At 44.1% G+C, this 22,292-nt stretch overlaps 1 protein-coding gene across 1 annotated transcript in view; it reads right to left on the bottom strand.

The window, feature by feature from the left end:
• Nucleotides 1–22,292, bottom strand: part of CACNG4 (calcium voltage-gated channel auxiliary subunit gamma 4) — a 62,094-nt gene that overhangs the window by 6,394 nt on the left and 33,408 nt on the right. Inside the window, exons 2-3 of the mRNA XM_048818051.2 lie at nt 11,936–12,019; nt 3,649–3,789 (exon numbers count right to left, since the gene is read on the bottom strand). Of these exons, the coding sequence (XP_048674008.1) occupies nt 3,649–3,789; nt 11,936–12,019 (225 nt within the window). The remainder of the gene's footprint in view (nt 1–3,648; nt 3,790–11,935; nt 12,020–22,292) is intronic.

Here is a 22,292-nt window from a genome sequence, read left to right as displayed (position 1 = left end):
GCTGCATACTTAATATCACAGGCGGTGTTTTCTGACACTATACTTGGGGCAAAGAAAAACCTTGGCTGTGAGAGGTGCCTGATTCAGATTCCACATGGCCACCTAATTTTAATGTCTTTAACAAAGTGTAAAACACTTGTGTTACTGGCCTTAGATGAAGGGCAGTGAAATCTCACTTCCAGGAAGAACTCATTAGGTTAAGTGCCTTGCCAGGATTTCCTTGTTAAAATGCTTCAAGAACTTAGTTTGTCTCATGAGATTTGCCTCAGATGAAGTTGCTGATGCCCTTGAACTCCTGGGAAAAAGAACAGAAAGGGATCCCCCCCCCCCCCGCACCTGGTCCCCCAACTATTAGTCATCTGATGGGAAATGGCAAATCCCCAAAACTCTGTGTATAGTCTGGGAGCTAAATTCTGCTTTTAGTAGAAGTTTGGAGTGCATAAGGCAAGCTGGATTTGGCCCTATGTGCCATAAAATGCTAGACACAATTTATAGTAGAATCATATGATGCCATTTCACATTTTAAAAGTGAAGAAGGAGCTTAAAATGTGTGAAGGAAATCCATGAAACACAGACCAAATGGGCTGATATGCAGCGTGCCATCTGCTCCGTTTGTACCAAATCACAGGGGCAATGGCAAACCAGAACACAGACACCTTGCTGGAGATGATGAGGTTCAGTGTGCTCCTTTATGTGTATCAGAGACTGCTGGGACTTACGTAAGTATCCAGGGAGCTCTCGGAAGCCCCTGGCAGTCTGAGAGGAAGCTCACGCATGCCCACACTATGTACATTCAGCCCCTGTGCTCTTAGAAATCCACTAGCATATTCATAAAATGCACCACCAAGATATTTATTCCTGCATGTTATTTCTGCAACTTGTGTGCTGCAAGGTATGTTTCACTTCTCAAATCTCTCTCACTGTCATTTGTTGAGAAGGGCTGAGATTCCATCATTTGGGTCCAGCTGCAGATTTCAGGCAGCCTGAAGTTGATGGGTGTAAGCATCCAATGCAATTTAAGTTTGGCTCTGTCATAAATATAAAGGGAAGGGTAAACCCCTTTAAAATCCCTCCTGGCCAGAGGAAAAATCCTCTCACCTGTAAAGGGTTAAGAAGCTAGGATAACCTTGCTGGCACCTGACCAAAATGACCAATGAGGAGACAAGATACTTTCAAAAGCTGGGGGGAGGGAAAAACAAAGGGTCGGTCTGTGTGATGCTTTTGCTGGGGACAGAACAGGAATGGAGTCTTAGAACTTAGTAAGTAATCTAGCTAGATATGTGTTAGATTATGATTTCTTTAAATGGCTGAGAAATTAAGTTGTGCTGAATAGAATGGATATTCCTGTCTGTGTGCCTTTTTGTAACTTAAGGTTCTGCCTAGAGAGATTCTTTATGTTTTGAATCTAATTACCCTGTAAGGTATTTACCATCCTGATTTTACAGAGGTGATTCTTTTTACTTCTATTAAAATCCTTCTTTTCAGAAACTGAATGTTTTTTCATTGTTCTTAAGATCCAAGGGTTTGGGTCTGTGGTCATCTATGCAAATTGGTGAGGATTTTTACCAAACCTTCCCCAGGAAGTGGGGTGCAAGGGTTGGGAGGATTTTGGGGGGAAAGACGTTTCCAAACAGTGCTTTCCTAATAAAAATAAACCCAGATAAATGTTTGGTGGTGGCAGTGGAAGTCCAAGGGCAAAGGGTAAAATAGTTTGTACCTTGGGGAAGTTTTAACCTAAGCTGGTAAAAGTAAGCTTAGGAGGTTTTCATGCAGGTCCCCACATCTGTACCCTAGAGTTCAGAGTGGCCTTGACAGGCTCATTTTCCAAGCCTTGAGTTTAGCCCCTCCAACATATTAGTGTAGCCAAAGTTTGGCCTCTAACATAGGGACCATTTGCAAAATGTGATTTTGGATTTCAAACATGGCTAGCAGGGGATGGTTTCATTTGAACCTTCTGTGGTCATTTGGATTTAACTCTGATTTCTCCCATACTTCCATGGACAGCAGCCCCATTTGTGCTGTTTGTGGATCTGTTGCATGTTATGATACTAACATTCTGCTGTCATTTGATATGGCATCCCATGCAAAAAGATGCGTTAGCCAGCTTCCTGCTGAGAGTGGATATGTGTTTTATCATTGATACATGTATTTTAAAGGGCCCATTACTAGAGTAAGCTGCTATGCTCTTCTTTTTGCTGCTGTGCACAGATGTTGGAAGAGGACATGTTATTTGGTAGCAGGATAGAATGTGGAAAGCCCATCTGCTGAGTGGAAACTCTCATTTTAAAAACCATTGCACACTCAAGAGCCAAAGAGAAGCTTAATTAAAATCTGTGGAAAAATCCTCATCAAGCCACAAACCATTGAGGCTCTTATGGGAGATATCTCTGTCCCTTGGCTGACCAAGTCTCCCTCGCCGCCTTCCCTGCTTGGCCTCAATCTCTAAACACAACAAATTATAAATACTACTAGCTGTCTTTTAATTCTGACTTGTGATCCAGAATCCTTATGTGTGAAAGGCAATGAGCTTTGAGAAGCCAGTTCCAGTCTCCGATTATAGGCTTGGTGCAGTTTGAAGGGGTTTTAAACAGTATTTGACCTCCTCCTGTCCTGCTGTGACCATCTCCCTCTGCAGCAAACCACATTTATGTATCCTAAACACTGTAGGGCCATTTGGACAAATGTCCTTAAAATGAGCTATGTGGAGGGTTACACATCTGGCTGAGACTTCAAAAGAGCCCAAGGGAATTAGATGCTGTCTAGTTAAGGTACTTACGTGGTCCCAATTAGTGTAGTATCTGAGCACCTTTAATTTTATTTAGCCTCACAACACCCCAGTGAGATAGGGAAATATTATCTCAATTTTACAAATAGGAAACTGAGTCAAAACTCTGGTATTTAGGGTCCTAATTTTCACTGGAATCCATGGAAGTTAGGAGCCTAAATACCTTTGTGGGTCTGGGCCAAAGTGATGTTCCCAAGGTTTTCATAGATTCCAAGGCCAGAAGGGACCATTGTGGTTATGGGGGGAGGGATAGCTCAGTGGTTTGAGCATTGGCTTGCTAAATCCAGGGTTGTGAGTTCAACCCTTGAGGGGGCCATTTAGGGATCTGGGGCAAAAATTGGGGATTTGGTCCCGCTTTGAGCAGGGGGTTGGACTAGATGACCTCCTGAGGTCCCTTCCAACCCTGATATTCTATGATGGTTGTCTAGTTTGACCTTCTATATAACCCAGGCCAGAGAATTTCCCCAAAATAATTTCTAGAACAGATCTTTTAAGAAAAAGATCCAGTCTAGGTTTAAAAATTGTCAGTGATGGGAGAATCCACCACAATCCTTGGTAAATTGTTGAACTAGTCACACTGGAAGCCTGCATAAAGCAAGTATTTGAACTTCAAGTCTCCGAAGTCCCAGGCTAGTATCATGAACACTGGACCATCTTTCCTCCACTTTCCAATTCAATGGGTTTTGGGCACTTGGTGCCATTCTTTTAGAAATCCCAGCCTTTGCTTCTCAGCACATCACAGCTCCTACTGCAGGCAGCCATACAGCGGGAGTTGTTTATCTGCTGAGCATTGTCTATGCGTTTGCATTTCCAATTTTGAAAGGAGACGCTATTAAATAAATACATTTCAGGCAAGAATGTACCTGCTGCGACAAACAGAATCCCAGCACTGAGGATAATGTTGTTTTTGCTGTTGTAAATCCTTCCTGCTCCGACACAGAGTCCTCCCAGTAATAGCAATATTGTGCTGAGGATGGGGAATACGCTGGAGGCGCGGACAATACCTGAGGGATATATAAGAGGGAAAACATGACAGACAGTAATTAGCCCAGATCCCTTTTCAGGTGCTAGCATAGAGATCACAAGGCACATTTCCTCAGGGTGACCCTCAGCCTCTGCTGGCCTGGCACCATCACGGCGTTTGCATTTGGAGGCAGGTTTTTAGACCCAAGGTCATGAGCCGATGGCTGAAGTGATGGAGACAAAGTGATTGTGACTGCAGATGCAGTACTTTTCATTTGCTGCTCCTAAATGTTTTGAGATTTCTGCTGGCAAGTTTGGAGCTATTACCATAATCTGTCTTTTGATGCTGCTGCATGCGGAACATTTTTGAAAATGTACCAGCCAATGACTAACCCACATCATCTTGCAGGCAAAAGCCCTGAAAAATACATGAGCTGACTATTAACTATGTAATGCCATGTGGGCAGCTTTATGAGATGTAGATGTGGTTTGGTACATGTGTGACATCTGCAAATTCAGGTAATTAAACCCTTTGTCTTCATGACAAAGTCTTGCTAGCATCTCTCTCTGTCAGCTGTCGGATATTGAGAATAGTGTATCGTGAGTATTGACATTTAATTGGGATCATTTGTCAGTCTCTATTTATTTATATGTTAGGCACTTTCAGGCCATCCACCAACATGGTATCTAAGCCACCATGGGAGAATTTAAACACTGCCAGGGCAGGCCAGGCATCAAAACCAGGGCACCCCTAGGTTGGAGAACAACAGAAAGGAATGAGGAGGGGAAAACAAATGGAGTAAATGAAATGAGCTTAAACAAACAAACAGGAGGAAGAAGAGGGCTGGATACACAAAGAAAAGGAGGAGGAGGAAGAAATATGGTAGAATGCACCAGAAATAGTGATACAGAACAAAAAAGAAAAGAGGGGCCTATGGGGTTGGGGGGTGGGGAGTGGGAATACACTGACTAAACTGTTCTGGAAACCAAGAATTGTAACAAAAACATAAAGGGATAAAGGTCGGTGTGTGTGGGGGGGAGGGGGAGGGCGAGATTTTGTAACAAGGGCCACAGAGAGGTCAATATGCAAAACAGAGAAGGAGAAATCATCACGGGGGGCACAAAGGCATAAGGACATGAAGGGGTGGGGTTGGTGGTGGCTAGTACAGAGTGGGAACCCAGATGATGCTAAAGGATCTGGTTAGCGGTGAGTAATGGGAATCTAGTACGCTAACTACAATGTGTCGCACGAATGACGTGTTCTCTCTTGGGTGAAATTTCGAGGCCCATCTCCTTGTTTGGCAGGTTTGGTGAGCCAGACCCGTTTCCCGAGGAGAAATGGCCAGATGTAGTAGCTGAGGTTTCTCATTTTAGTTTCAGTGGCAGTGATTTGCCCACATTAGCCAAGTACCTTCTAACCTGGCTGTTTGCCAGAGCTCTCTGTGGCTTCAATCCTGCTCCCATGGTAATGAATGACAAAAACTCTCATGCACCGCAACAGGAGCAGGCTTGGGCACCACCATCATGATGTATTATTTGTACTGCAGTAGCACCTACGAGCCCTAGTCGTGAACCAGGACCCTACTGTGCTAGGTTCTGTACAAACACGGAACAAAAAGACCCTCCTTCCCTAAAGAACTTACAACTGTTTTGAACTGTAGTTGTGAGAAAAGTTTGCATCCTGCCATACTTGGCACCTTGGCTCCATAAGGCCTGTTTATGCTGGAGATTTTTTCTAAGCAGTTATAAAACAGGTTCAGATAAAATAATGTAAATCTATCTAGACCTGTTGCGTGGATCCAGTTTTAGGCAGCCTGAACTGGTTTTAGGATGAATATGCAAAGACAATATATTTCCATTATTGGCTGATTTCTTGCTGGGACACATGGTCTGCTACACCTGTTCCTGCTGCTGCCTTCTATTTTGCTTCTCACACAATCACTTCACTCATTTTACTGTCATCTTATGAGTCTCAAAGCAGCACATGCAGCTCACACAAGCTCTGGTGCTAGAAACTGTGTGAATAACTGATTTTTTTTATTTGCCAGCAATTCCAAAAAAATGGAAGGTATTTGTTTTGATTTAGAGCTTTTTAAGAAGGGTTTTTAATTAATTAAAAATAAAATAAAATTTAAAGCAAATTTTGAAATGAAAAGTTGTTTCAAATAAAAACAATTTGGTGAATTTGCAAAATGTTTCACTTGACCTGAATCTGCATTTTTCACCAAAAGTTTCACCTGAAAAATTTCACCCACCTCTCCTGTTGCTATCATAGATAGCGTCTCCTCCTGTCTCTTGGTTTCTCTCAAATAACACCTCTGAAACATGTCACAGTGGACTCTGAAGCTTCCCTGAGAGAGGCAGTGCTGTTTAGACCTTGTCTAAACATAAAGTTTGTACTGACATAGCTATATTGGTCAGGGATGTGAAGAAAGCCTCACACCCTGGTAATAAGTGTGCTAACAATCCCTCCACTGCAGATGTAGCTTAGGGTTACCATACGTCCGTATTTTCCCGGACATGTCTGGCTTTTTGGTTCTTAAATCGCCCTCTGGGAGGAATTTTTAAATATCAAAAAATGTCTGGGATTTTGCCATTATTATTTTTCCCCAAAGAAGAGTTGATCATTCAAGAAAGAGAATGAATGTTGATCATTCGAGAAAGAAAGTGAATGTTGATCACTCAAGAGAGTGCCCGCTTTTCCCACCCAGCTCCCAGTGCTTCCACTGCAAACCAGCTGTTTCGCACGACTGGGAGGGAGGGGGAGGAGGGGGAACGCAGCGCACTCAGGGGAGGAGGCGGGGCCGGGGCAGGGATTTGGGGAAGGGGTCCAATGGGGCAGGGAGGGGGCGGAGTTGGGAAGGGGACTTTGGGGAAGAGGTTGGAATGGGGTGGGGAAGGGGTTGGAGTTGGGGCGGGGCCAGGGCCAGGGTGCCTCTTTTTTGAATGTTCAAATATGGTAACCCTAATGAAGCTGTAACATGACAAGAGTGCTATGCTGCTCCAAGCCAATGTCATAGGTGGTGGTCCGACATTGGCAGGACTCCTCTTTCTGTCGGCGCACGCTGTGTCTACACTGGGGGCCAGGCCGGCATAGGATGTGCAGTGTAGATAGTGCCTTCTGTTAATCTTCATGTCCTGTTAATGGGGCCATTCCCCAGGGCATCCTGAAGGTTGTGATTCCACTCTATTGTCCCCATTTATCTGTGGTGTATAACGTAACATACAACATAAGGACCAATTGCCAAGATTTTCAAAAGCAAATAGTGATTTTTTTGGGTGCCCATCCTGGGGTGCCTTAAAGAGGGCTAATTTTTCAGAAAGTGCTGAGCACTCACCCTCGGAATATCAGCATCCTTTAAGGTGCTTGGAGCTGGGCACCCAAACACTTAGTCATTCATGAATATCTTTGTCAAAGGCAGAAAATTCATAGTAATAGAGTCACACTCATTCCCCTCCCCAATTCATGCTGTTCATTATGATTTCACTTAAACTAAAATGACTTCCTTAAAATGTTGCTCTATTACTAGAGAATACTTGCTACAGAAGCCAAATTCACAGCGTGGGCTGTTCTACTCCTAATAATTAGCACCCCAGATGATATTTTCTTTATTAGTTAATTAACACACAAAGAGTCAAAACATGGCATTTTCTTCCCACACAATAGTACAGAGTTTTCCTTCTACAACATGTATTTTTGGTCCTAAAGTTTAAAAGCAGCTCATGTGTACTGTGCAGAGTTTACATATGTCTCCCCATACTGGTAATAAAATGACAACACATCAAAAAATATTAAGGGAATCCAGTTTTTGCTTTCTCCTCTGTTTTTTTCTTCTTTACTGTCCTGTCTCTTTGCATAGAATTTTCTGCGCAACTATCCCTTATGACACCTCCGATGGTAAAGAAACTGCAGCACAGTTCCACACTTCTTGACACAGGGCTCAGAAAGGTCTACCTTTCTATTCTGGCTTTTACTTTCCCCTGGAAGGGCGTAGCTACGTGAACAGTGTGGGTTACATTTTCAAAAATGGAAGCTGCAGACCATGGTGCAACAGCGCATCCCTGGCTGCATAGGCAATTCCCGACTGCTATGGGCATGCATTGCAGAAATTCATGCACAGTTACCCACGGGCCCTGATCCTGCAAGCTGCTCTGTGCCAATGCAGAGCCCCATTGCATTCAGTGGGGCTCAGTGGGGCCCCAACATGACACATCAATTAAGCAAATGTTTACATTCCACTGAAGGGAATAGGAGTTAAGCCTATGCTTAAGTGAGGTGCGGAACAGGGATGGCTTGCTGAATCGGGGCCTTTGAGCAGACAGGGTCTACCTGTGAAGCAGTTTGCAGGTTCAAAGTCTAAGGGATGTATTTACAAAGGTATTTAAGCGCCTAAATATGCAACCAGGCACCTATTGCAAGTTACAAAGGCACCTATGCAGGCTGAGTGCCTAACTCATTTTTAGCTGTGTCGTAGCCGTGTTGGTGCCAGGAGATGAGAGAGATAAGGTGGGTGAGGTAATATCTTTTATTGGACCTGCTTCTGATGGTGAGAGAGATGAGCTTTCGAGCTCCATAGAGCTCTTCTTCCCATCTGGGAAATGTACTCCGAGTGTCACAGCTAAATACAAGACGGAACAGATTATTTAGCATAACTAATTAACACATATTTCAAGGGTCCATTCAGTGTAAAGTGGCCCCTTAACACCTCTCCAGTCATGGGGGGAAGCTGGCGGGGGTGTGTGATTTAAGTGGGTTATAGATTGTTGTAATAAATCCAGTGTTTCTGTTAAGTCTGAAGAAGAGCTCTGTGTGATCTCGAAAGCTCGTCTCTCTCACCAACAGAAGTTGGTCCAATAAAAGACATTACCTCACCCACCTTGTCTCGCTAATATTCTGGGACCAACATGGCTACAGCAACATTGCATAGAACTTACTGTTCAGATGTATATTTTCTTGATTTCCACAAACACCTGCAGAAGCTGCAGATGGAAGAGCAGATGCACTTTTGCAGAACCCGGATCTTCTTTTCTTTTTTTTTTTTTAAATAATGCCCCTTTTCTTTCACCTACTTGACTTTTATTATCTTAACACAGTTTGGCTGGGAAAACTTGTGAGTGGGAGAGCCACAAATCATAGGCGCCGACTCTGTGGGTGTTCCGGGGCTGGAGCACCCACGGGGAAAAATTAGTGGGTGCTCTGCACCCACCGGCAGCCAAGCTCCCCGTCCTGTCCCACCCCACCTCACCTCCTCCTCTGCCTCCTCCCCTGCGCATGCCACGTCCCTGCTCCTCCGCCTACCTCTCAGCACTTGCCGCCACCAAACAGCTGTAGCAAGCTCCGGGAGGAGTGGGAACGTGGCGCGCTGAGGGGAAGAGGCAGGGCCGGGGCGGGGATTTGGGGAAGGAGTCGGAATAGGGGCAGGGAGGGGGTGGAGTTGGGGCGAGGACTTTGGGGAAGGGGTTGGAATGGGGATGGGAGGGGGCGGGGCATGGGTGGAGTCGGGGCAGAGCCAGGGACAGAGCGGGGTCGAGCACCCACCGGCGCTAGTAGAAGTTGGCGCCTATGCCACAAATCATATGAATGAGTGATGTGGTCATTCCATACAAGAGCCAACAACATCTCTGTTCTCTGCTCTGTGAGTACATGCTTTGTTTATGGCACATGTTTTAAGGAAAAGCTCATTTTCACAATGTTTAAAGTGTTACAGTTGATTTCACTAGTAGTACTGTCAAATCCTTTCACCTGTAAAGCCAGGTTACCGTAGCAAATCTCAGATCTCTTACCAGTATAATTTCTTTTCTCTACTTTTGCCTTATCCTAGCTACCACATGTGGCTGGAGGAATTAGGACATTTCTATTGCCGGGTTCCTTTTATTTAAAAAAAAAAAAAAAAGTATTGTCAATTGGAGAACTGCTTATCAGGATTTAATCTTAGCAGTTACACTTACCAGTTAGATAGTGGACGGAGTGCAAGTGTGAAGATCAAAGGCGCAAAATAAATTCAGTTTATTATTACAGAGCTCTCCCAGCACTCTAAAAAAAAACAACCCACCCCCACGGGGGAATAGCTCCCAGCGTTGGGAGCGCGGCTTCCAGCATTGGTGCACTCTCTACCCTGCCACTTTACAGCGCTGAAACTTGCGATGCTCAGGGGAGTGTTATTTCACATTCCTGAGCGCTGTAAAATGGCAGTGTAGACAAGGCCTTTGTCATGCAGTCCATGGACAAAGTGCTACGAATACATTGGGGCAAATTCTCCTTTCAGTTACACCAATGCAACTGCATTGGTTTGGTGTGTCCTCTGTGGAATCAGCTGTTCCTTAGTGGTAGCTCCAGAAATCGTACGCCTGTCAACTTCTTACCATGCTGTGCTGTGTTCAGTCGTCTGTTGTTTAAGTCTCTGTGCAGGCCTGTGGAGGAACTTTTTCAAAACCTATACCTAGTGGGGTTACTTTTACCACAAAAGATTGAGTACAAGTCTTCTGTGCACATGTGAGCAGTGATGGCATCTGTCATTTGTTTATTTAGTGGGACGTCTCAATGGTAAATAGGAAAATTGAAGTGTATATAAATCTCTTGATGGTACATGGGTTTTTAAACACACACACACACACACACACACGTCTGATTTAAAGCCCACAGAAATCAATCAGTCAGTCTGTTGACTTCAGTGGGCTTTGGATTAATGTCCCATACTTCTAACAATGTGAAACCTTTTCGTTTGTCTTTTGCCTGTTTATAGTACACTGGTATCAGTGAAGCAGGCTGTGTACATCATTTAACTACCCTCTGAATCCTGAAAAATCCTGTGAACCTTCTGAGCTTAATGCGATCATTCTGCTGTGGCTTTTTGATGCCCTTCACCTGAACAATTCAACACATAAATGGGGCCTCCCTTCCTGCAGCCCTGTCTTAACTGCAAATTGATGAGGACTTAAAAGGTGAGCCCAATTTTTTTTAATGCCAAGAAATTGAGAAAAATATGTGGTGAATTATGTTGAACTTCTGGATAAGAGTTGGGGATGTGGCAAAGATGCCACAGATGGTCTGATCCTTATTCTAAATAATGGAAAAATATCTACTTCTGTTTATCTAGCTAGGCATCCATATGGCCCTTATTACTGTAAAGTCTTTGCAAGTGCCAGATCTCACAACCAAATGGCTTAAACTTTCCAAAGGTTTGAGTCGCAAATAACTTTACACAAATATAAGACCGGGGTACATTTTTCAAAAGTGCCTAAATGACTTAAGCCCCTAACTCCCATTTTCAAAAGGGACTTAGACCCAGAGCCTCAAAGGTATTGAAATATCAATGGGAATCAGTTGTCTAAATACCTTTTAAAAGTCTGGGCTTTAGGCAGGGAAGTGGTTCCTACCAAGCAACTTTCCATGGATTACTGCGGGCTCAGTGATGTCCAGATACTGAACTCCACGTGCTTTGAGATAACTGAGCAGGGAACTGACCTATAATAAGCTGCCATGACCTTGCATTTGACCAGACAACTTTACTCTCTCAAAAGTATCTCGGGGGTGCAAAGGAGGAGGAGTGAGAGTGCAGTGACCTGACCACAAAGTATACTTTTCAAATGAGAATTTTTTCCACATGGATTAGCAGGGCTGAACCTGGAACTATTTACCCGCCTTTCTCTCCCTGTACACATAAACACGCATATCCCCGCCACCCCTCCGGAGTTTGAGATTTGGATGAAATGGGCCCCTGGTCCCAAATACCCCTGGCTTTGATATTGAAAAAATAGAGCTGGACTGATGTGACTTAGAGAACTCACAATCGTGCCCATTTTTGACTCATCTGTTATAGAGATTGGTCCAAGCTACACCATTGCAATTTGGGGTGTATTTGGAGCCAAAGTCCCTGGTGTCCCACTCCCGAATGTCACTTTTATTAACATCAATGTGATGTGAGTATTGAGATTTCCCAGGGTTATGGTTTGGGCCATTATATGGTCTGGGGCCACTTGCAGTATTTGGATTGGATCAAGGTTCAGATTTCAAACATCTCCAAAGTCTGGGGTTCTTTGGATCCAGACTGGCAGTATGGAGCAATCTCTATGGATGAAGAAACCTTGGGTTCTCAGTTAAGGAAGGTTTGTATCTAGCTACCCCAACAAGCTCACCTGTCCCTACTGCTTATCCTTGTTAAGGAGGCATGTTATTTTGACACTTACGGAGAAGGTATTCCGAGCTGTCATGGTCATAGTCATTGTCCTCAGGGAAATGGTTGATTCGGAAGCAATGTCCTTTGTAGATTCCTAAACAAGAACAAATCAAACAAGACATTAAAACACACACACAGAAAAAGGACCTTTATAAATGGTCGTCTGCTAGTCCTGCTCCATTTTCCCCCCTCTTGTGAGGCATTTATTCTCCTGTAGAGTTTGGTCTTCAATTTCCTCACATCAACAAGATAATCTAGACACCAGTCTCACAAGTGAGCTTCATGTGGACCCAGGGATCCATCCACAAAGTGCAGGAGCAAGGCCCAAAAGTGCAGATCAGTCTTTGTGTTTCTATTATTCATTAACCGGTGCTCTCACACTAGGGAATAAAATTCATCCAAGGTGAGTTATCTACTGCACAGAAGGGTTTGGTGTTGTACAAACAAAGATTTGAAAATCATCATATACCATTTTAGCAGGAGCAAAGCTGCATTTTCTAGGACGGGGTGGGCAAACTGCGGCCCACATCCGGCCTGTGGGACCATCCTGCCCGACCCCTGAGCTCCCGGATGGGGAGGCTAGGCCCTGGCCCCTCCCCTGCTGTCCCCCCTACCCCGCAGTCATGCTGCCTTGTGGGCAGCTCTCTGGGTGGTGGGGCTGCGTGCTCCGGCGGGGCCGCGCGGCAGCATGTCTGGCTCCGGCCGGGCGGTGTGGCTGCCAGACATTGCTGCTCTGAGCGGCATGGTAAGGGGGTTGGGGCCGGGGGGTTGGATAAGGGGCAGATGGTGCCGGTCGGCAATCAGGGAACAAAGTGCGGGGGGGGGGGGTTGGATGGGTTGGGGATTCTGAGGGGGGCAGTCAGGGGGCGGGAAGTGGAAGGTGATGAATAGGGAGTGGGGGTCAGGCTGTTTGGGGAGGCACAGCCTTCCCTACCCGGCCCTCCATACAGTTTTGCAACCCCGATGTGGCCCTTGGGCCAAAAAGTTTGCCCACCCCTGTTCTAGGATATGGCTGTGGATTTACTTTACTCATAATAAGGATTTTCTAGAAAAGAATGACTCAGCCAGGGGATTTCTGCTGTGCTCTTTGGCTCTCAACTGCAGGTCTTGCTACTACACAGTTTGTTGAATTCATTCCCAGGATAAAGGGCACGGCTACTTTATTTGTGATAGCTGCTCGGGAATATTCTCTATAATTCATTTCAATGGCTCTAAACAACAGCTAAGTAGCTCATCCTGTGTGTGTAAATGACCCACCTGAATTGTCTGCAAGATGAATCACAGCAGTTCAGTTGCGAATTAATATCTGCTAAGCATATTTTGCAGTACTGCCCTTTGTTCGCTCTAGGCTGGTTTGCTGCTCTTTTATGGCTCTTAAATGAGGCAATCTGTCCAAAATATAGTTTTTAACCATCTCAAAAGCTTATTTTTACAGCAGTTCATTAAATGAAAGTGACTCTTTCTCAACACAACATACTCTCTGAGCATCTGAAATTGGGATGGTTATTTCTTTGAGATGCTTGGCTGTGTCCAGATGCCAATTTCCCTATTCAGACATAATTTTTCCTCCCATTCATTTTTTTAAAAGCGATGTGTAGGAGAGGAATGTTTTGTTTTAAGTCAACATTTTCCAAACGTTGTAACTCCCGACACAGTTAATGAAGCATTGCCCCTTGTTGCAAACAGGAAATAACTCTAGTATCACAGAGAGTATGATGTGGTAAGTATTCATAAATGCTGGCTTTTTAATGGCAACAGCTGTATGGCGGACTATGTAATTCAGGAGATTCACAATGAGTTATGGAGCTGTTCACCGCTCAGTAAGGAACTCAAACGCAGCCCAAATTGTTATAATCTGTCAGCTGTTTTTTTTGCTTATGTGCAGCCACCTGGTGATCTCAGTTTTGTTCCTGAAAGACCAGTGTCTCGATAACAAATCCTGATTTTTCAGATGATGCCATTTTTGGTAGTGTGAACAGAGAAGCCAAGAACTGGATGGATATCAAGACTTGGACTTCGATCTCATCCTTAGAGGGGCGTCCTTTCATGTAGGGGTTTAAACACATTGACAGGGTAAGATGGGGAAATATTGCACTGCTGCTACCCATGCTATTCCTGTCCCATGGATAGAGCCTTTCATTTTCCAGGGCCGTGCATCTGGAACATTTCAACACCAATAAATTCACATGAAAGAATACAAACAGGTAGGTACACATGATGAAGCTACACAAGTCAGACATTTCTAGAATACATCTAGATTTCAAATCCCCTTCCAACTTTCACGGGTGTTGGGATCTGGGGTTTCCCTTTGGCAACTTATAGAAGGAATAGGCAGCTGTGACATTTGAAACTGAATCAAAGTCTGGATTCCAAAACTTCTCTCCCAATAAGTTTGTTGCAGTTCAGATCAAGTGTTTGGGTTCCGACTCTTGTCTAACATCTGGTATTTCATGGGTAGTAACAGCAACAGGCTAGATACATTTTGTAAGCTCAGTGGGAGCTTACAAAAATCTCTGCATGGCTCAACCTCGCTGTCAAGAACTCCCGTGATATATTGGTTATCACCCAAATTGTTGTTGTTTTTTGGCCACATAAACTGCAGTAGGCTACAGTAACAAAGTTTGTGGCAGAACTGACCCAAAAAATGCAACCAACATTTTTTCGTAGGACTAAACTTTGAAATCAGACTGGTGCAAAATTCAGAGCAGTTCACGTGGAGGCTGTAGAAAAATGGTCAGCCAGGAAATTGTGGTGAGCATAACAGCATCTCTTTGCTTATTAGCACAGCTGCAGTCTTCTTTTTGCTTGAACCAATCAAAACAAAAATAAAGTAACTAAGGACTGTACCAAAACTGAGTTTGAACAAAACATGAAGCACTTCCCACAACAAGTGGTAATGGCCTACAGAAAGTACAAAAGCTGTGAAATGTAGAAGAAGACAGAGGATTCCAGTACAATGTCTAATATATGTACCCTAGAGTACAGAGTGGGGACAGATATTAGATGTGTACCCTAGAGTACAGATGTGGGGACCTGCATGAAAGACCCCCTAAGCTTATTTTTACCAGCTTAGGTTAAAAACTTCCCCAAGGTACAAACTTTGCCTTGTCCTTGAACTGTATGCTGCCACCACCAAGTGTGTTAAACAAAGAACAGGGAAAGAGCCCACTTGGAGACGTCTTCCCCCAATATATCCCCCAAAGCCCTACACCCCTTTTCCTGGGGAAGGCTTGATAAAAATCCTCACCAATTTTTACAGGTGAACACCTACCCAAACCCTTGGATCTTAAGAACAATGAAAAATCAATCAGGTTCTTAAAAGAAGAATTTTAATTAAAGAAAAGATAAAAGAATCACCTCTGTAAAATCAGGATGGTAAGTACCTTACAGGATAATCAGATTCAAAACACAGAGAATCCCTCTAGGAAAAACCTTATGTTACAAAAACAGGAATATACATTCCATTCAGCACAGTGTATTTTACCAGCCTTTCAACAAAAGGAAATCTAATGCATTTCTAGCTAGATTACTTACTAACTTAACAGAAGTTGCTGAGACTGCATTCCCAATCTGTTCCTGGCAAAAGCATCACACAGACAGCCAGACCCTTTGTTGTCGTCCCCCCCAAGCTTTGAAAGTATCTTGTCTCCTCATTGGTCATTTTGGTCAGGTGCCAGTGAGGCTATCTTAGCTTCTTTTACAGGTGAAAGGGTTCTGCCTCTGTCCAGGAGGGATTTTATAGCACTGTATACAGAAAGGTGGTTACCATTCCCTTTATTTTTATGACAGTCATACAGTTATCCATCTCTTTCAAACTGAATATTTGACTAGCTTAGCAATCATGGCACTGGTATTGTTCTGGGCTTTCTAGTTAAAGGCATGCCTGAGCAGTGATGTTCAGTTCCAGATCTGAACTTTCCAAAGGAGGAAGAGCATACAGATTCAAGCTTCCAATTCAGGCCCATAAGAGAGACTAGACTGACCAGTTATCTTCTGACCTAGATCTGAACTTTCCCAAAATCCTGGATACCAGGGATAAAGACGGTGCTGCTTTGCTGCCATTGGAATTCGGGTTTCAAGGATTCTTTTCCTCCCTGTATTTTCTTGACCATGTGTTGCAGCACCCACAGCCTTATCTGGATTACCTTTAATTATCCTAGTCATTCACCATGCTCTCTTCTTGTCAGTAATAACATTCCCTAATGATTTATAAAAGCATTTCCAGCGCAATACTGGAAGGTGGAGTCCTTAAATATTTGAGCGTACTAGTCAAGGCTGTCCATGCTTTTGCTACCTCACTTCCTCCCCCCCAATCCCGGAAACTATACGCCAGGGGATGGTTCCATGCTGTTAGTGTTTTGTTGTCATTTAACGTACACTTCCACCATGCAAGAGGCTGGCACCATTACAGCAGAGGGCATTTAGTGCAGGGTTTTTGTGTCAATAGCACTTTTGTGCCTTTCTGCTCCAAGCACGTGTTTAGAGAAGGAGATGTTCATAGCAGCGGGAGGAGAGATGGTTCTGGCTGGTCCCCCATCCCTCTTCATTAACATTCTGTGCTTGCACTGTAGGGGTGCTGCTCCATTTGCAGGGTCCTCCTTCAGCCTCCCCATTTTCCCTTATTGATGAGATTACCAAGTTAAGCATCAATTTAGACACCTCAGACAAAAATCGTTATTGTCCTCTCCAAGGATGCCAGTTTTTTATCACACACTTTGAGCAAGCTACCCCCTGCAGTGCCAACCCAACACTATCCTACATCAACCAGGCTGTAGTATGTTGTGCCTCAAATCTCTACAATAGTGTAAAGTGAAGTATCAGGGGGTAGCCGTGTTAGTCTGTATCCACAAAAACAACAAGGAGTCCGGTGGCACCTTAAAGACTAACAGATTTATTTGGGCATCAGCTTTCATGGGTAAAAACCCCAGTTCTTCAGATGCATGGAGTGAAAATTACAGATGCAGATACAGATACAGATGTGAGGGGAGTTTGGAGAGGGGACAGTTGAGTGGGGAAGAGCTAAGGCTGCAGTGCATGATGTGTAGCAGACCCTAACTGTGACACTAGCAAAGTGTGTGCCTGTGGATGGAGGAGAACAGGGCATGCACTCTCAGGTGGTTTAGCTTTGCCTTTACTGGGGTTTGAGTCAGGTGTGATATGTGTGTAGCAATGCTAACTGCTTCACAACAATGTGTTTTGTGTCGTCACAGAACCAATGCAATGTGCTCCGGCTATGTTGCTTGCTCATTTGCTTTAATTAGGCCATATTCTATCCTACACCTGTACAAAGGGTAACAAAAACCAGAAAATGTGATGACATCAATGAGCCGATGCACAATTTGCTTTTACCAAAGCAGCCTTCATTTTCAACTTAAATATCATTTATTTTTAGGTAAATATTAAAAAACAGTGGCACATCCTAGCTATCACCCAATTGTCTGATTTCTTACAGGTATCACACCAGAAATGGATCTTGAGGCGGGATCTGAAGGTGGGTCGAGAGTCGGGTTTATTTCAGGGAGAGGCTGCACTCCAGGCACAAGGACCGTAATTTGCACGGGGATGGGCAATGGACGAAGGCTGCCCTGTTGTTCCCCTTGCTGTATCGGTTTTGAGGTTAAACCATGGACGGCAATTTCCAGGGCTGACCAACAGCCAAATTTTACAGCTAAAACCTGACTGTTTAATAGGCAAATCTTCTGAAATCATCAGTCAAGAGAGGGTTGATTCGAGGGTAACATTGCAAACAACAGGAAAAGAAGGGTAGCAATTATAATTGAAAAGCTACAGGAGCACAATGTCCATCTAACAAATAGCCACACATTTTTATTACTATTTTTTAAATAAAATACTTTTGCATTTCTAATTTGAGGAAAGGAAAAAATACATCCAGTAACAGAGAGACACCCAGGATAGCTAGACCATATCTGGGGAGAATGGCAATTGTTACATTTTTTAAAATTTTTTTTATTTCTTACATCGTTCTCATGCCTGGCAAGTTCTGAAATATTTTGCAGTGTGGCTTGCAAACTAAGGAGATTGTGTACATCAGAAATTGCTGACTCTCTCTGCAAAGTTTAGAATTGGTGAGCCTGGCTGTGCTCTGCATTCATTACTCTGGTTTTACACTGGCAAAACTATACCAACCTCAGTACAGTTTCACCAGCAGAAACCAAGTGCAGAATAAGATCCACAAAATTTACTTTTTTTCTCTTTCCCCTTTCTCTTCTGCTACCCCTTTTTGACTTGAATGATTTGCCATTATTCAGGGTCCTGTGGTTTCTTCTCGTTAGGAATAGAAATTGATGGTGGAGCCAAGTATTTCTTTGATGCAATCCTGTATATTTACAAAGCCTATACAAAGTCCTGTTTCCCTGAATGCAGCAGGAATTAAACAGTAGGAAACAATTTCTATGCCACCTTTCCAGATAGCACCTAGCTCAAATTCACTCTCTTAGCATTTTCTCAGGGTCATGCTACCATTACTTCTGTGACTGTGTCTGATGCTTCCTTGCTGCTTCTCTGAGTCTGTTTCTTTAGTCTTTTCTCCTGCTTCTCTCACAGACATATACAGCTCCATCAAATAAAACCCCGTGAAATCCCTCTTCCCATGCAGTTTGGATACCTGAGTGGCCTCACACACGTGCCTATATTTTGGGTAAAGATTCCCATTATTTCAGCTGGTTCCATAAAGGAGTTTAATGGCTTCTTAAATTAAGGGTGGTAGTTACATCCCTCGGTTTCAGCTAGGTTTTACCCAAGCCATACTCAAACTATCAAATGGCCAGTTCAGAAGGGACTTGATGCTCCTAAGACATTCTGGTTCAGAATCTGTTACATGTTCCTTATGTTCACGTCTGGGGTTTTGCTATTTCCAGCTGCTCACTCTGCTTATAAAGAAATAGAATTTTCTTGACTTGTCACTTTCTACATTAATTTGTCCATAGGTCGATTGTTTATCTCCTGCTGTTCTCAAAGAATTTCATGGGCTTTTATTTAAGTGCCTCAAACAAGTATAGATTTTGTGAGCCTTTGCCAAAAGATGTTTAATGCTGTCATTATAAAGGAAATCATGCCCACAGATGCAGGTGGTGTGCAGAACATGCCAGGTGTGAATTGGCCATCTCACAGTGGCTTCATTGTCAGGGAGGGGGAAGCTAGTGGAGAAAGAAACCTTGGGAGGTAAAATACACATTTACTGGGTCTTTCGGCTTTGAAAGCTGCTTGGTAGTTGAACAATCTTTGTGATGCTCAAAGACCCAAAGTCCAGCTTCCTTCTGAAAGTCACTGACAGTGGCTGAGATTACCAAGTTGCTGCATGACACCCTTGTGAGTCCTGACAGTTTGGCCACATCCTGGTTTGCATTTGCTTCATCTTAAAGGTCAGTTTTATGAATTGCACTGTTGATGCACAGAGCCTTAAGTCACATCTTTTGTAATAGCGGCCACAATTGAGGAACCCACTCAAGCGCTGAACTGGGGCAATGTTCTGTAGTGGAAGTGGGTGGGGGGAAAAGGGGGAACAATGGTATCACAGGTATTGCAAGATCCAGGAGTTGTTTCGTTACGTAATAGAACCTCACACTTGGACTTGGATGTTGGATTAATTCTAATCCATTCCCATTTCCCAAAAATCTAACATGGGGCCAGATTCTTCTATAAGGACTCTGCTACTCGTGTTGAATAGTCTCTTGCTGCTCATTGGAATGAATGATTTATGGGGTCAGGTACCTCTCAGATTGTCAGCACAATGTGGCCCATCACGATTTAGGGGCTCACTGATGCTCTGTCCAGCAAACAGCATGTGCCCTAACTTGCAATGAAAAGATCTTTAGAAAAAAAGATGGTATTGCAACTTCTAAGTATATTTTTCTATGAATGAAGAGTAAGGTGGTGGCGTCACCTGCTGCTCTCATCACAACCTGAACTTTTGACATCATGACAAGAATAACTTTAACCTCACACTGGCTGTTAGAAAAGCACTGTGTCAGGGATCATAAGCTAGAGGACTTTTGTTCTCTTCACTGGGGAGACTCGATCAGTTTTTCTCATAAGCTACCCTTGTGTCTATTTAATATTTCATCACATCTGAGAGAAGGAAAATTCATTGTCTCTGTCCAGCATCTCCTTGTCCTAAAATTCTCATGTACTCACCCTACCCTCTCTTCACAAGTACAGTGCTAACTAATCCTTTACATCTAGCCTTCTGCACTCTGACTGTAATCATCAAGCCCTCTGCTGACTCCAGGCAGCAAGTTGATTTTGTGCCTTCTTTCAAAGGGTTTTAAGTCAGTTCTGGCTCCTCTTCCTCTCTACAGTCATTGAAGTCTCCTCAGAGCCTGGATAACCTCTACCTCTGACGGTTTCATCTCCTGTCTCTGTCTCTCTTTCCATAACTCTGAGAATTCATCTAATTTTTTAATAGTAAGGAATTACCTGCTTAATTAGAGTCTATAGGCCATATTCTGCTCTCACTGACCCTGGAGCAGATCTGAGTTTACCCCGAGGTAACCTGAGATCAGAATCTGGCTCTGTGCCTTCTCCGTTCTCTTATTGTGCTTCTCCGAAAAGGAAATCCTTGTTTTAAAATGTCAGCATTAATGCACTGAATTTGCCTCCACTGTTTTCCTCAGCAGTTGTCAGCTCTAACAAACTCTTTGGGCTCTTCTTTTCAACCATCTCCTGTTGTCTGGTGGGACAAATAAATCGCCTTTTCCGGTCTCTGATTTTCTTATCTTCTGCAGTGATAAGACCCCCCCGCCCGATGGATCCTTTCTAATGCTCAGTGCAATGTCTCCCTCTCACTGATACAAGCCGAATAACTACTAGTGGCTGCTGAGTCCTGCTCCTGCTTTCTTTTTATTCTTTTTTTTTAAATATAGCCCTTTTAACACCTGGCCATGACTCTGGCCATACTGGCCTCCTTGCAGCTGGATGAAATATGCTGCAGGGTGGTTTTGCTCCACATCCAAGCTGCAGCTGTGATCTTCTTTAGACCTACACAGCTTCAAATTAGCCGATGCTGGCAGAGGAGGATTACGGTCTGTTTTTAAACAGGGTTATGTTCTTAGCTGCCTCCATTTCCTACAAGTCTGGCAACGGCATGTTCAATTCTAGGAACACTTCTCAGGTTATCCAGTCACTCCACATGCTCAGTACAACCACCTTGATCCCCCCAATTAACCTTAGCTCTGCTTAGTAATTCTCTTCTCTCCCTAGAGTGCTGAGTACCTGGAACACAGCTGGGGGCCACCTTCCAAACACCTCCTTGTGGCCAGAGGCCCCTCTACAGCACTTTTGCCTCTTTCCTCCTCTTCATGGCCCTTTAAGAACTCAGTTCAAAGGTCGTTCAAACCATCCCCTCTTAGGGTTCAATTTATTGAGTCCCCAGATGCATACTGACCCTCTAGGTCCCAGCCCCAGTTCAGTGACTCTCTCCTGATAATCCAAAAATAGAACATCGACTCTCAGTCTTCATCCCAGTTTCAGCTGGATACAGACCCACCCAAACAGCTGGGCACAGTCTTGAGGGGCTGTCTGTCTTTCTGCTTCCCAGCTCCTCCTGCCGGGAGTTTGTCGTTTTCCGCAGTCTTTCCAGCTGGGCCTTTGCAGTCTCTCACCGGCTTGCACAGGGTATTTTCCAGGCTTCGCTCCTGAAGAGTTTTCCTCACTCTCTCCTGCTTCTTGAGCCCCCCTCACTGATTCTGGCACTGAAGGAGACTCCTGGCTCCCAACAATGTCTATGGACCTAGCTACAGGTTTCTGGACTTCTTCACATCGCTGCAACTTCCGGCTCCTTTTGTACTGGAATCACCTGATTCCTCTCAGGTGGGGCTCAAGCTGTAATCAGGGTTGGCTTAGCCCTAAGCCCTCCAACCCATGAGGCAGCTCACCGTGTCATAGTACCAGAGTCCTTATTTATCATGCATTGTCTATGGGGGAAGGACATGCGTTTTGCTCACCATTCTTAAGAGCTTCTGCTTTCACTAATGACAGGTTTCAGAGTAACAGCCGTGTTAGTCTGTATTCGCAAAAAGAAAAGGAGTACTTTTGGTACCTTAGAGACTAACCAATTTATTTGAGCATGAGCTTTCGTGAGCTACAGCTCACTTCATCGGATGCATACCGTGGAAACTGCAGCAGACTTTATATACACACAGAGAATATGAAACAATACCTCCTCCCACCCCACTGTCCTGCTGGTAATAGCTTATCTAAAGTGATCATCAAGTTGGGCCATTTCCAGCACAAATCCAGGTTTTCTCGCCCTCCACCCCCCCACACAAATTCACTCTCCTGCTGGTGATAGCCCATCCAAAGTGACAACTCTCCACACAATGTGCATGACAATCAAGTTGGGCCATTTC

This window comes from Caretta caretta, chromosome 14, assembly GCF_965140235.1.
Source record: "Caretta caretta isolate rCarCar2 chromosome 14, rCarCar1.hap1, whole genome shotgun sequence".
In the NCBI taxonomy this organism is placed as follows: Eukaryota; Metazoa; Chordata; order Testudines; family Cheloniidae; genus Caretta; species Caretta caretta.
Note: the sequence above shows the minus strand (reverse complement) of the source record. Positions and strands in the feature narration are given on the sequence as shown.